The sequence below is a fragment of the Podarcis melisellensis genome (genome assembly GCF_964234715.1).
Source record: "Podarcis melisellensis genome assembly, chromosome: 8".
Classification (NCBI taxonomy): domain Eukaryota; kingdom Metazoa; phylum Chordata; class Lepidosauria; order Squamata; family Lacertidae; genus Podarcis; species Podarcis melisellensis.
Window position 1 is genome coordinate 90655263 of NC_138540.1, and position 15332 is coordinate 90670594.

A 15332-nucleotide genomic window follows, 5' to 3' on the forward strand; every position below is an offset into this window, starting at 1 on the left:
AACAGAAATGACGCGCCCCCCCCCCCGAGCTGCAGTTTTTCAGCCAGGGGGTGCTTGGAAGAGACAGTATGCAGGGGAGGGGTCCCAGGATGGTGTGGTATAAGGTAACAGAGGAGGAGGAAGAGGATGGCATTTGCGAAAGGAAGGTGGCAAGGCTGTCTGGCAAGCTTGGCATCTGCCGTTCTTGGATTTCCCAAACTACTCCTGAATGACCAGCCGGCCGGTCCTCTGCTCTGAGATTACAGTGACAACCACTTTGTTTTGGGCTGAGGGGCTGCGCTGTGCAATGTCATTGCGCAGGGGGACTGCTACTGGAAGAAAGGAAGCGAATGGGACCTCTTCCAGCCAGACCAGGAGAGGCTGCAGAATGTGGAGCAGGAAGGAGGGCTTTTGTCTAGGCCAAAACTCTCCCCCCCCCCCGGGCAAACTTGGTTGCTGCTGTGGGGGCCAGGATAGAACCCCAGCAGCCTGCTGGGGAGAGCCCAGGAGGGTGGGTCTGCAGCCTCCGTCAAGGGCATAGCATCACAGACGTTGGCGTACCTTCGTCTGAGGATCAGAACAGCACCCGGCCTGCCTGGTCCAGGGTCCTTTGGGCACTGATGCTCCAGCCTCCTCCTTGGGCTTGCCATCTCCAGCAACTTGTATTCAGACGCATGCTGCCTTTGATACTGGCGGGAGTGCATAGACGCGATGACCAGAAGGAAGAAGTCATGGTTAGCCTTATTCTCTCTTAATTTGTCTAATCTTTTGAAGCATCCCTGCCGGAGGCACTCTGGACACCTTGCGGTCCCTGGGTTGCCAGGCTGGCTCCTCACAATGTCTCCCTGAGGGTAGGCTGGGCTGACACCAGCAGGTAGTGTAGGGGGCAGTCCTCAGGTGAGGGTGGGTGGGTGTGATCCTGCCCCTTTTGCTTGGATACGTGGCCTGGAAATGGCAGCTTCCCACACTTCCAGGCACCAGGAATGTCAAGCGTTGAAACTAACCCTCTGCTGCTGCTTAGGTCTGGAAAGAGCCGAGCTCAGAAAGGCAGAAGAACACGCCACTCATCTCCCATTGAAGACAGGAGGCTGAAGATCCCGGCCGTGTGGGCAATCTCGCCACCAGCTGCAGACCTCGGTCGCTGCCCTCTCCTCTGACGGTGGCAGCCCAGCCTGCTGCTCTGCTCTTCGTCCTCCTAGACGGGTAAGTGCTAGACTTTCCTCCTTGTTCCGTGCTGCCTGCGTGCTTGCGTTGGGGCAGCACAAAGCTTGAATACTCTGCAGCGCTGGGTTGATGGGGCTGCACCTGCAGAAATAGGGGCAACAGTCTGGCCTGCGAAGCCCCCAGCATCCTGGTCTCACAGGGGCCAACCAGATGCCTATGGGAACCTGCGAGCAGGATTCGAGCACCAGAGCTTGCTCTCTCCCTGGGCTTTCCAGGAATTGTGATTTGGGAGCGTTGCTGCTTCTGACCATGGAGGCAGAGCTTGGCCATCGCGGCTAGTGGCCTTCGGTAGCCCTCTCTGAATTCGTGCAATCCTCTTTTGAAACCAAGTTTGATGCCTATTGCAGGCAGTGACCGTTTTACACGCGCCCAATTGACATGGCCCCAAAACGGGGTGGGGCAGGCTTACGCACGCTCCTCCGATGCAGACGGGGACCAGGAATGCAACTCCCACAAAAACGGGGAGTTGCCTGGACCGCCTCCTGTGGGAGCCAAATTCCCCAGTTTATGCGCTGCCTGAATAAGTGCTTTTATCTCAGCTGAATCTTGCAACATTCAGCTTCATTGCTGCAGGGGAGGAGGAAGGGGGGTGCAGGGGAGGCTGGCCGCCCTGGGTGACCCAACTGAGAGGGGTGACAAAATGCCAGGCGGTACTCACCGTGGGGCCTGCAGTGCGCCCGAGACATGCGTCTCTCAAGGGAGAGATGTAGTGGCTTGGGTGCGTGCAGACTGTGTTGCCTCCCCCCCCCCAGCTGTAGGGCAGCTACATGGGAGGAGGCAGGCGTACTCCTTGGAGGCCCCACGGACCGCCCTGCCCTGGCTGTCCCTGCCCCTGGGTGCAGGGCACATGGCTTGCTCCACCACTGCATTGGTGTCCATGAGGAGCAGTGAGACGGACTCCCTCAGAAGGTGGTGGCCTCGCCTTCCGTGAAGCTTTATAAGCAGAGGTCAGGTGGCCTCTGCCAGGGATGCTTGAGCTGACGTTCCTGCATTTCAGGGGGTTGGACTGGATGACCCTTGGGGTCCCTTCCAAGTCTGCAGCTCTATGATTCTTCTGTGAGTTCTAGCCTTGTGAGAGAGGGAGAAAAGCTGTTCTTTATCCACTTTCTCCATTTTTTAAACTTCTGTCATGCTGCAGCCTCTTGGTTGCCTTTTCTCCTAGCTGGAAAGTCCCAAATGCTGCCCCCTTTAAAGGGGAGTCACTCTCTTCCCCTGGTCATTTTGGGCTGGGCATTTGAGTGCCTGTGCTTGCTCTCTCAGCGGGGACACAGTCCATTGACGGGCGACCTTGGGAGCCTTGTGTGTGTGCACTATAAATAGCTGTGAATCGGCTTATGGTGAAAATGGGTCAGGAACGTAGAGGCTTTATTGCCTGGGGCTGATTAGCGCAGGGCAAAGTGTTCTGGCTAATCTGTGTGCGCTGCCCTTCCTCGAAAGGGAGGGTGTGGCCTGGCTTTTGGCTGCAGGAGTCAGTGGGTGGAGCTGCCCGCCCAGACCACCCAAACCCAGACCCCTCTGCCCCACGCCAAGAGAGTGGTTAGCACTCTGGCTGCTGGCAAGCCTGTCTCACAGTTCAGGTTGCAGCCTGGTCCGCCCAGCTGCCTTTAAGACATTTCAAATCAAAGCATAGTTGCTACTGATTTCCAGTAGATTGATTGACTCTTAACATCATTTGCATCTGGCTTTTAAAAATGTTTTTCTTCTGGAGCAGCCAGCAAATCGTGGTTAACCGTGGTTAATCCATCACAGGTGAATGCCTGAATTTAATAAATGGTTTAAATAGTTGCCTTCTAAAGTCCCAAAGCAAAGGAAGGAGAGCCCTGGGCAAGACCAAGGGGGGCATGGAGGGAGTGGTGCCCCCCCATCTTTCACTGGTAGAGGCCAGCCTGGGAATGGCTTCAGGAGGAGGGGAGGGGCCCTCGCTGGCATGCGGAGTTGCTCTGATAGGACTCCCCGTTCTCCATGGAGGATGAGTGCCTGGGAGCAGCCTGCTCCTGCCTGGGGACAGGGGGTTGTCAGCACAAGACTGGCCTCTCTCTCCACCCCTAAGTCTGCTCCTGCCACAGGTGCACTTTCCACCTCCTGCTTCCTGGCCTTCTGTCCTTGGGTACTGGTCTCTCAGGCCCTCCTGCAGACGGGGGACCCAGCTGGCTGGCAGGCCCAGAGCCAGTATCTCCAGGCAGAAGGCATTTTGGTGGCCAGCCTGGGAGAAGCCCCTACCCAAGTCCTTGCAGAGCAGCAGCTCCCAGTTCAAGCGGGGAACACTACCGGGCTGTTTCTTTTCCTTGTGCCTGGCATGTAACAAAGTTGTTGTTGTTTAGTCGTTTAGTCATGTCCACCTCTTTGTGACCCCCTGGAATGGAGCACGCCAGGCACTCCTGTCTTCCACTGCCTCCCACAGTTTGGTCAAACTCATGCTGGTAGCTTCCAGAACACTGTCCCACCATCTCGTCCTCTGTCGTCCCCGTCTCCTTGTGCCCTCCATCTTTCCCAACATCAGGGTCTTCTCCAGGGAGTCTTCTCTTCTTGTGATGTGGCCAAAGTATTGGAGCCTCAGCTTCAGGATCTGTCCTTCCATTGAGCACTCAGGGCTGATTTCCTTCACAATGGATACGTTTGATCTTCTTGCAGTCCATGGGACTCTCAAGAGTCTCCTCCAGCACCAGAATTCAAAAGCATCCATTCTTCAGCGATCTGCCTTCTTTATGGTCCAGCTCTTGCTTCCATACATCACTACTGGGAAAACCATAGCTTTAACTATACGGACCTTTGTTGGCAAGATGATGTCTCTGCTTTTTAAGATGCTGCCCAGGTTTGTCATTGCTTTTGTACTTACAAAGTACAAGGGGACAAGTCTCTGCCCCAGGGAGCTTACAGTCAGACTTCCATGTTCTCCACATCATTCATCATTTCAGAACCTCTTTGCCTGCTTTTTTCTACCCACCCCCAACACTGATGCACTGGGCTGCATCAATAGGAGTATAGCATCTAGATCAAGGGAAGTAATAGTGCCACTGTATTCTGCTCTGGTCAGACCTCACCTGGAGTACTGTGTCCAGTTCTGGGCACCACAGTTCAAGAAGGACACTGACAAACTGTAACGTGTCCAGAGGAGGGCAACCAAAATGGTCAAAGGCCTGGAAACGATGCCTTATGAGGAACGGCTAAGGGAGATGGGCATGTTTAGCCCGGAGAAGAGGAGGTTAAGTGGTGATATGATAGCCATGTTCAAATATATAAAAGGATGTCACATGGAGGAGGGGGAAAGGTTGTTTTCTGCTGCTCCAGAGAAGCGGACACAGAGCAATGGATCCAAACTACAAGAAAGAAGATTCCACCTAAACATTAGGAAGAACTTCCTGACAGTAAGAGCTGTTTGACAGTGGGATTTGCTGCCAAGGAGTGTGGTGGAGTCTCCTTCTTTGGAGGTCTTTAAGCAGAGGCTTGACAACCATGTGTCAGGAGTGCTCTGATGGTGTTTCCTGCTTGGCAGGGGGTTGGACTCAATGGCCCTTGTGGTCTCTTCCAACTCTATGATTCTATGAAACCTTTCATCATAGTTGCTCCATCTCCCTTTTCTGAACCTTTTTGCAGCCCTGCAATGTCCCTTTTGAGGTGGGCGACCAGAGCTGTACATATTATTCCAAATGCAATCACACCCTGAATTTGCATAATGGCATTATGATGTTGGCAGGTGTGCTTTCAATTCCTTTCCTCAGATCCCTAGAATGAAGTGCTGCCTGCTGGGTCGACCCCCAGCCCTCCAGTCACTTCCTTGACTGGGCTTGGCCAACCACAGGCACCTTTCCCAAAAGTATTCTTTGGGCTAAAGTCTGATTGTTCTGCTTTTAAAAAAATAACCCCAAAGCATTTGGGAGATATGAGGCCCTCTTGGCTTTCCCTTGCAAGGTCCTTTTTACCAGTTTCTTCATCTTTGGGAACTTTCCTCAGATGGAACTCTGTCAGGCTATCTTGGCCATTTCCCACTTAGTATCCGTTGAATTGCGCAGCGCTGGGGACCGGCTGCTCCCAGCTGGCAGCTGCACAAGGCTTACGTTTCACAGGAGGTCCTGGGTGCAGCTTCAGATTAACCCGCGATCCTCTCCCATCAGTTGCTTCCGTGACCAACTGTTCTGGGCCACAGTCGTCCGAGGTGTCTAAAAACCCAACCTCTCTGTTGTGGCTGGAACACGGATGTGCCAGTCGCTCTCTAGGAGAGGGCGGTCAAAGTCATGTTCCACCTCAAGATCTTCATCACCCTGGGTGTTAGGCCTGGTTGGGAGGTGACCGTACATCCTGGTACTAAATGAATTTGGGGGCCTGACCTTGGGGCCTGACCACCTGAGATTTGACAGGGTCCTGCCTTGCGCTTCCTCTGGAGGGTTCTGCTGGTTCTCATCTCCTAATCCCACCATATCCATGCTCTGCTTTCAAGCCAGGCCCTCCAGCTCGCCCACCTTGGAGGCTCCTAGCAGAGAACCCCTCTGCAGAGTCAGTCCAAGAGCAGAAGGACAACGGCCAGCAGCCCACCCAGTCCAGCATCCTGCTCTCTCAGAAGCGCCAGTCAAAAATGTCCCTCTTTAACCAGGCCTTTGGGGGTTATTGGGTTGTTCCTGTTTTTATTTTGATTATGCATTTTGTGTTTTCACGTTGTGTTTTTCCTCCTGTGAAGGGCCCTGAGACCTGCAGGTACAGGGCAGTATACAAATGGAATAAGTCACAAGTAGTAGTAATAGCCAGGTGCCCCGAGGGGAATGCTAAGAAAGAGAGACCCCCCTCCCCTCCTGTGGCTTCGCTGCCTCTCACTGCGGAGGCAGAACAGAGCCATGGTGAGACGGCCTCCATCGCCCTCCGTCTTCAAGCCATCTAGGGCCTTGCTCTGCCTGAAGAAGGACTTTTCTGTCCTGAATCGTCCAAAATTCGGCTTCTGTTGGTGTTGGAAGAGCAGGGCCGGACTTAGGTTTGATGCGGCCCCCAGCTCCTGAAGGGAATGAGGCCCTTTCTATGTCCAGCTGTCCTTTGTCAGCAACAAATTGTTGCTGGTTTTTGTGTTGAATATATCCTAGATGGTCATTGATGGACCTCATAGGCATCTCAAGCCGTTTGCACATCACAAAATGTGTATTTTATCAAAGTAATTGTTCAACTGAAATACAATTAAGAAGAAGCATATTAATAGTGAAAAACAATTAAGAACAAGTATATTATTGAAATAGTTTATTGTCACTTGTACAACTTGTATATAGTGAGATTACACAAGCACCCCCCACTCCGCTTTCTTAGTCTTAATTCCCCTCGTTTACTGACGCACACCCACAAAACCCAAAAGTCAGTTGCCCTGTTGTTATCTTTTCATTTAACAGCCTAACAGCCCACGGATAGAAGCTGTTCTTTACCCTGTTGGTGCAACTAATCATGCTTCTCTATCTTCTGCCTGAGGGCAGGAGATCAAGAAAGTGCCGGCCAGGGTATGAATAATCATCCCTGAGAATTTCCCTCACTCTCCTGAGGCAACGTTCTTCCACTATTCCATCCAGCAGATTCATGGGACAGCCCATAATATCTTGTTATAAATATTAATTAATTAATATTAATAACATTCCCTACATCAAAGGAGCCTACACAACACAAAACACTGTTGCTGGATGTAGGTTTTATTTTATTTGTTACCTTATATTTTGGAAATGTACATCCAATGTTGTTTTTTCTTTAAAAAAATTTGGGGGGCCTCAGTAGAGAGTGGGGCCCTAATCTAGGTAAATGTAAAGGGACCCCTGACCATTAGGTCCAGCCGTGACCGACTCTGGGGTTGTGGCACTCATCTCACTTTCAGGCCAAGGGAGCCGGCGTACAGGTCATGTGTCCAGCATGACTAAGCCGCTTCTGGCGAACCAGAGCAGCGCACGGAAACGCCGTTTACCTTCCCGCCGGAGTGGTACCTATTTATCTACTTGCACTTCAACGTGCTTTCAAATTGCTAGGCTGGCAGGAGCAGGGACCGAGCAAGGGGAGCTCACCCCGTTGCGGGGATTCGAACCGCCGACCTTCTGATCAGCAAGTCCTAGGCTCTGTGGTTTAAACCACAGCACCACCTGTGTCCCTATAGCCTGTTTAGCTTATATGTAAACCCAGCACTGTAGGAGAGAGTGGGAATTTTTTTTCTCCCTCCACTTTCTCTAGGCCCTGCATAACCTTATATACTTTTCCTGCTCTCTCTCTCTCTCTCTCTCTCTCTCTCTCTCTCTCTCTCTGGCCTGTGCTTCTTCCGCTGTAGCCCTTTGGCCTCTTGGACCAGCTGCCACATCCTGTCCCTTCCTGCTTCTCCCCAGGGCCAGGGGGAGACCAGCTTGCTGCCATTGATTTGTGCAGCAAAGGGGCGATGTTTTCTTCTTCTCCCTCCATGTGGACAGAGCCTCTCTGCGCTGGCTGGGCTGGGCTGGGCGGAGCGCCTGTCTGCAGCCCCTGGGGAGGGGGGGGAACGAGGCGGCCTAAGCTGGGCTTTGGCTTTGCGTCAGAGGCCGGCTCAGACTCCTCCTCGGACTGGGGCTGGGTGTTCTCAAAGGCTCCCCCGGTGTAGCGCAGAGCAAGAAGGTGCTGGGCAGCTCCAGGCAAGTGCAACCCTCGGAGGATGGAGCTGGGAGGGTGGGGAGCCTGCCAAGAAGCAGGGCAGCAGGCGAGAGATGGGGGTGTGGGACTCAGCCCTGGGTGCAAGGAGGGAAAAGGGGTTGGCAGGCGGGCAGGAAGCAGGAGGGAGGGGGTCCCCTTCACAAGACCCTTGCAAGGAGGTTTAGCTAGCGGGGGGGGGGGGGCAGAAACAGCAACCACACCATCTCCTCTGGTCCTTGGACTCCTTGACTTCCTGCCCTCCGGATGTTGTTTGCCTCCCCCCCGCCCCCCCCCGCCCCTGTTGGCCCCATGCCAGCCGGGCGGCTGGGAGTTGTCATCCAAAACATCTGGGCGAAAGCAGAGCAGAGGTGGCGCATTTCCCAGCCCCCACAGACCCCTGCTGCTCTTCTCGGTTCACATGTGGAGATGCTCAGGGCTTGGACACTCGGTCGTCTCTCTCCCCATCTCTCTCTGGCTCCGCAGGTGAGCCTTGCATGGGGAAGGGGCTCGTTGGAAGGCGTTGCTGTCAGGTGGCCAACTTTGGGCAGGAGTTTGTGGTGAGGTCAGGCCTCCTTTGGCGAACGCACCCTTCCCCACACACGTATCCAGAGATGTGCAGGATGTTGGGGAAGGGGTCAAGCCTTGCCTGCCCCCTTGGGGAGGGGTGGTGCTTGGGAGGGGCAGAAACTCCAGAGGGCTTGTCCTCCTCCTCCTCTCCTTGTTTTGTGCCACTTGCCAGAGGAGCCAGGGCCTCATCCAGACTTGGGATTTGTCGGGGAGCGGCTATTCAGAGAGCAAGATCAGAAGAAGGGCAGAGGAAACTGATTTCCACGATAAGCCTGTTACATAAGGGAGCAAGTGCCGCTCTGGGGCTGGCCTGGGAGGCATCTCTGAGCGCTGCCCTTGAGCCCTGGCAAGGAGGCTGAGGGAGGGGCAGGTCGGCTGGCTGGCAGAGCCCTGAGACTTCCTCTCCTCCTCCTCCTCCTCCTCCTCCTCCTTGCCATTGGAGATTGGTGGGTTCCCGACTCCTGAGGAGGAGCGGCCCTTGGGTGCACTTCTTTTTTTATATATATATAAATATTTATTAAGGTTTTTAGAAAGAAAATACAATAATAATAAACATTATTGCTTTGTTTTAACAAAGTTTCATAATATTCTTGAGCTTCCTCATGTCTCCCGCTCCCATTTACATCTTTAATAAATTTTGTCAAGCAAATTATCATCTTATTTCCAAATCTATAACCACATGCTTAAATACAGTAAAATAATTCTCCTACTAATTGCTTCTCTTAATCTCTCTTCTCCTCAATTCTTAATCTATTTTAATGATGGCCAATTATTTATAACCAAGCATCCTTCTTAACATTCCACTAAGTCACAATATTTCTGCAGGTAGGTCTTGAATTTCTTCCAGTCTTCTTCGATCCTTTCTTCTCCCAGGTCTCGGATTCTGCCAGTCATCTCCGCCAGTTGCATATAGTCCATCAGTTGCATCTGCCATTCTTCCAGTGTGGGTAGATCTTGAGTTTTCCAGTTCTTAGCGAGTAGTATCCTTGCTGCTGTTGTTGCGTACATAAAAAATGTTCTATCTTTCTTTAACACCTTCTGGTCGACAATGCCCAAAAGAAAGGCCTCTGGTTTCTTGGTAAAGGTATACTTAAACACCTTTTTCAACTCATTATATATCATTTCCCAGAAGGCCTTCACTTTAGGGCAAGTCCACCAGAGGTGGAAGAATGTTCCTTCATTTTCTTTACATTTCCAACATTGGGTGCACTTCTGAGTTGCCAGGGTGCCCTTTGCAGAGCAGGAGACTGCTTGTTTCTGGGTGCTGCCATACCTGTACCTCCGGGGAATCTCTGAGGTCTGCCTGTCTTCTGGGGGAGCAGGGGGCTCTGTGGGGAGCCCCAGGGGAGCAGCCTTGGCACTGGGGTCGAGTGAGGAGAGATGCTTTTCCCCTGAGCCAGCTGGCAAAGAGGTTCCCTGTGCCCCAGTCACCTGGCGGCAGGTTATTCATGGCTGCTACTTTCCCTGCTTGTTGACCCCCTTGGACAGGCAGGACAGTTTTCCTGCTTGGCTGCTGCACTCTTGATCTCAGCTGCTGCTGCTGCGGCTGAAGTGCTTTGGGCCAAGTGGGTCCATAAATCATTCCAAACGCATCTGGGGTCAGCCGGGGTGTGTGTGTGACCCTGGCCCTGACCTTGGTCTGATGCACCATTCCTCGGGGGTCTCCCTCCAGCTCTTCCCTTGACCTCCTCCTTGGATAACCTCTCAGCCTCTCCGGGGGGTGAGGGAGAAAGAGGGGACGGACGTCCTTGTTTGCCTGCCTGCTCATTTGAGGCATTTGCACACAGCAGTTCATTAACATCCCCCCCTCCGTATTTTACGATTTCAATCCCAAACAGCAATAAGAATCCACAGCGGCTCCTTGCAAGGACAGCAGGCTGCTCACCCGGACCTTTGGGGGGGTCAGCGCTCCTTGCCCTCCCGGCCCTTTGAGGGTACGAGGCTGAGGCAAGCAGCTTTTGCTACCTGGCAGAGCAGCCCAGCGGCCGGAGGCGGCAGGACTCTCTGTCCCACTGGGGGAAGGAAGCCCTTCGCCTCCCTCCCTGCCAGCTCCAGGCCACACCGAAAGGCCAAGCTCACCCTCCTCTGCCCTGGGCTCCTGCTGGGGCCTCTTGGCCTGAGGAGCCCTCTGGGGACCTGAGTCTGGCTCCAGCCTCAGAGCAGGGCAGGTCATGACCCTTGGCTGGGCACCAGAGGTCGGGGGGGGGGCTGTGCTTTGGCTGGCTTTCTTCCTCAACTGACTGGCTGGGAGGGGAGCCTTAGAAACCAGCAGCCTCCACTCTCCCCATAGGCAAAGCTAAAGGACCCCTGATGGCTAAGTCTAGTCAAAGGCGACTTATGGGGTGCGGCACTCATCTCGCTTTCAGGCCGAGGTTGCCGGCGTTTGTCCACAGGCAGCTTTCTGGGTCATGTGGCCAGCAGGACTAAACCGCCACTGGCGCACGGAGGACTGTGATGAGTGCCAGAGTGCACGGAAATGCCATGTACCTTCCCACCACAGCGGTACCTATCTATTTATTTGCACTGGCATGCTTTCAAACTGCTAGGTTGGCAAGAGCTGGGACAGAGCTCACCCCATTGCGGGGATTGGAACCACCAACCTTCCGATCAGCAAGCCTAAGAGGCTGAGTGGTTTGGACCACAGCACCACCCACACCCCTACTCTCCCCATAGCAGGGCTCAGCCCCAGATTTGCTGGGAGAAGAGTCAGGCCTGTGCCTCCCCTGCCCAGCATCTTGCTTCCCACCCCCTCCTTGCCCAGCCTGGGCAGATCGATGTGGCTGCCTAGATTTTGCTGGCAGGGATGAGAGCAGGATGTGGAGCATGGACCCCTGGCCTGGGAATGTCCCCCAACCAGAAAGCCACAAGGAAGGGGATGGGTGTGCAGATTGGCACTGGCGAGAGATCCCTATGGCCTCTGCCAGGCTCACCTGTGCCTGTTTGCTCCTCCCACAGGGCTCAAAATGCCTCCCAGGGCAATGGGCAGCTGAGCAGAGGAGCTCCAGGCCCAAGAAAGGTGTCTGGCGCCACAGAGGAGGAGCCGCCGCCGTCTTCCGGTGGCCCTGGAAGGGGCACCTGCCAGTCCTGTGAGAAAAGGCCCCTCTCCCAGCCACGTCATCAGCTGGCCTTCCGAGGAGCCTCTTGGGAGAAGAGTGGAGGCCGAGAGCAGCAGCCTTTGACCTGAGGGCGCAGCCAGCCCAGCCGCTGAGGGTCACTCCCTGCGCCCTCCAGAGATGCCAGCCAAGACCCCCATCTACCTGAAGACCTCGACCCCCAAGCGGGGCCGGAAGCTGCGCCTCCGGGACGTGCTCTCCAGCGACATGATCAGCCCCCCACTGGGCGACTTCCGCCACAGCGCCCACATCGGCCTGGACGGGGAGGGCGACATGTTTGGGGAGCTCTCCTTCCTGCAGGGCAAGTACGACCTGCTGCCCCGCCTGGGCCGCTGTGGGGGCTCCCCGGGGGGCGGCTACCGCACCCTCCTGAAGAGCGCCGTCTCCCTGCCCGCCTTCAGCGGCGCCCAGGACCAGGCGCCCCCCAAGCCCCCCCGCCTCCACCTGGAGGAGATGCCCAGCGGCGGGGGGCAGGGGCGCTCCATGTCGGTGGGCTGTGCCAGCGCCGCCGAGGGCCTCTCCTTCGCCGTGGCTGGCCCTCACTACGAGCCGCTGGCCTCTTCCGTCTCCTTCTCTGCTCCCCCACCAGAAGGCGGCTGTTTTGTGGGGGACAGCGGGTACCGCACAGTGAGCAGCCAGGAGTGCCCCTGTGGGGGAGCAGCCCCCCTGCCTCGCTCGGAGTCCCTGCTGCGCCTGGACCTGGACCTGGGCCCCTCCATCTTGGATGACGTCCTGCGCATCATGGAGGAATACCAGCGGCCTGTGCCCAAAGACCTGTAGAGCATCCGCCTGCCCACGCGCCCCTCCCCAGCTCCACCGGTGTGGCTGCGGCCTTCCTGCTCAACGTCCCCAGAGGGGCTGGACCTGCGGGGTCCTGGGGTGACGAGGAGAGGCAGCCCCATTTGCCTGCTCAAGGGCCCAGGCAGGCAGCAAGGAGAGGCAGGGGCTTGCCCAGGAGCCGAATTGAGGGGGGTCTTTGCTGAAAGAGAGTGGGGGGCAGCCAGCTCCTGTTGCCTTCTGCAAAGCCAGAGGAGAAGCGGCTCCAACCACGCCAGGTCCCACCCAGGGGACGGCAAGGAGGCACCACCTTGCAGCTGCCCCTTCAGGCCAAGGTCACCTGGCCCAGCCACAGGACACGAAGGCAACAGGCTCCCCCACTCCAGCATCTGCTATGTGGAGATAGACTGCCTCTGAATATAGAGGTTCTGCATAGCTATCGTGACTTATGAGCCACTGGACAGACCTCCCCTGTCACCATGATTGTTTTATTTTGATGGCATCCTATATTGGAACCAGAGTGATGTTTTGGGACAGTGGATTCTGTGCATTAAATACTGTCCTCTTGCCTCAAAGGGAAAGTGCTCCAGCCCCTCGTCGCTTGGGTGGCCCCTTTCTCAGGTCTACAGACGTGCTCAAAGCATTCCAACGTAATAAGATTTGTTTCAGGGCATCATCATAGAATGGTAGAGTTGTAAGGGACCCCCAAGGGTCCTCTAGTCCAGCCCCTTGCAATGCAGGAATCTCAGCTCAGGCTTCCCTGACAGGTGGCCCTCCAGCCTCTGCTTCAAAACCTCTGAGGAAGGAGAGGCCACAACCCCACAAGGGAGACCGTTCCACTGTGGAACACCTCTTGCTGCCAGAAAGCTCTTCCCAGGGTTTGGTCAGAATCTCCTTCCTTGTAACCTGAAGCCTGGAGCTGGGGAAAACAAGCTTGCTCCCTCTTCCATGGGACAGGCCTCTACAGGTGAAACTCGAAAAATTAGAATATCGTGGGAAAGTTCCTTTATTTCCGTAATTCAACTTGAAAGGTGAAACTAATATATGAGATAGACTCATGCCATGCAAAGTGAGATATGTCGAGCCTTGATTTGTTATCATTGCGATGATCATGGCGTACAGCTGATGAAAACCCCAAATTAACAATCTCAGAAAATTAGAATATTCACGGAAATCAGCAAAACAAGGATTGCAAATTGAGCAAGATTGGACCTCTGAGAAGTAGAAACCTATCTCGCTTTGCATGGCATGAGTCGATCTCATATATTAGTTTCACCTTTTAAGTTGAATTACTGAAATAAATGAACTCTTCCACGATATTCTAATTTTTCGAGTTTCACTGTAGATATCTCCATCTCAGTCTCTTACCAGGCTAAACATACCCAACACCCTCAACCGCTCCTCATCAGGCTTGGTTTCCTGGCCCTTGACCATCTTGGTCACCCTCCTCTGCACGTGTTCCTCCTTTAATTGTGGCGCCCAGAACTGGACACAGTATTCCAGGTGTGGTCTGATCAAGGCAGAATAGAGTGGGACTATTACTTCCCATGATCTGGACACTGGACTTCCAGCATTTGGGCTTTTTTGCTGCTGCCTCACCCTGTGGACTCATGTTCAGCTTGTGGTCCACCAAGACCCTGGGATCCTTTCCACATGTCCTGCTAGTGAGCCAGGTGTCCCCCATCCTATATTGGTGCATCTGGTTCTTCCTGCCTAAGTGTTCCTGTCTAAGGTTCTTTACTTTTGTCCCTACTGGAAATCATTCTGTTAGCTTGCACCCAGTTCTCCAATCTGTTAAGGTCATTTTGAATTCTGATCCTGTCTTCCCCGGCATTAGCTACCCCCCCCCTCCCAGTTTGGTGTCTTCTGCAAATTTGATGAGCATCCCCTCAATTCCTTCATCCAAGTTATTTAGACAGACATTGAACAACAACGGGCCCAGGAAGAACTGGGTGGCCCCCCACTCACTTTGCCCCAGGATGGCGAGGAACCATATCATACTGGCAGTCTTATTTTTGTCCCTTCCCTAATGCTCCTTAATACGAAATTAGCCTTGTTCAAAGCTGCTGCACTCGGGGTTTATGCTTTTCCTGAGCTGTCCACTGTGACCCCAAGATCTCATACAGTGATGGTCTCCCAGGAACCTGTACAATGGGCTTATTTTGCCCCAGTGAGCATCACCTTGGCCCAGTCCCGGGTCACAGGGCAGCTCCCCGTCTGCTCTGCCAGACATCTGTGCAGCGCGGAGCGCCCCTCCCAGTCTGCTTTTATTCCAGTTGCAAATAGTTTGGAGTTACCTGCCACCTTCAGACCGATCATGAATAAAGGATCCCAGTACCAATTGGTGGGGAACCCCACTGGCTGCTTGCATTGCTTAAAAACGTTTTTCTTTTTAAATGCAAATTCCATCAGGTGTTTGGGCTGATAATTAAAGGGGTCTGTAGCAGGTGTGGAAGGGGAAATTAACCCTGGATCCGGAAATGGGATTTTCCTCAGGCCTGCGTGGAAAAGAGAAAGGGTTCGCTGCTTCCTCTTCTGTGCCTGGGCGATCCCATCTGTTACCCGACGGTCAGGAGGATGTGCTTTGCATTAGAAAAATTGAGGCGCCTGGCCTTAAGTGTCCCCAGCATCTAGTGACACTCTGCCTCAGAGCCGCCCTTCCGTTCCTTTGTGCAAACCTTCCCTGCACCCCGACACTTGCTTGATTTGGGGGTGGGGGGGGGCCTGACACAGTTGAAGGTGCTGAGAGTTTTTTCTTCCTGAGCCAGAATGGAAGAGGCCTATGCAGCACCTCCTGCAGCCACCAGGCGGCGGCATCTGCCCACTTATCCAGCGAGGAGGCAGCACATTAACCCTTTCTTCTGTGACAGCCAGAGTCAAGCAGGAGGGTTTGCTGAGCAATCAGCCGCCAGGTTGCAAATTCAGAAAGCGAGTCTGGGAAACCAAGTATGGAAGTGAGGGTGCAAGAGAGAGTGGTCCTGGACAAGTGATACCACTGACCATAGGAATAGAGGGGGAGGGACCCAGTAGCTAATTAAATGCCCGTTAAGGGAAACCCACAAGAAA

At 54.2% G+C, this 15332-nt stretch overlaps 1 protein-coding gene across 1 annotated transcript; it reads left to right on the forward strand.

Moving 5' to 3' along the window:
• The first annotated feature begins 721 nt into the window (after positions 1 to 721).
• On the forward strand, positions 722 to 12482 carry LOC309376161 (cdc42 effector protein 2-like). The gene is made up of 2 exons (XM_081922390.1): positions 722 to 1182; positions 11332 to 12482. The coding sequence occupies exon 2, from the start codon at positions 11610 to 11612 to the stop codon at positions 12267 to 12269; it is 660 nt and encodes a 219-aa protein (XP_081778516.1). The 5' UTR covers positions 722 to 1182; positions 11332 to 11609; the 3' UTR covers positions 12270 to 12482.
• Positions 12483 to 15332: the final 2850 nt, after the last annotated feature.

Bases quoted from the DNA above. Each gene is read 5' to 3' on its own strand.
- LOC309376161 (XM_081922390.1), top strand. From the start codon at position 11,610: ATGCCAGCCAAGACCCCCATCTACCTGAAGACCTCGACCCCCAAGCGG.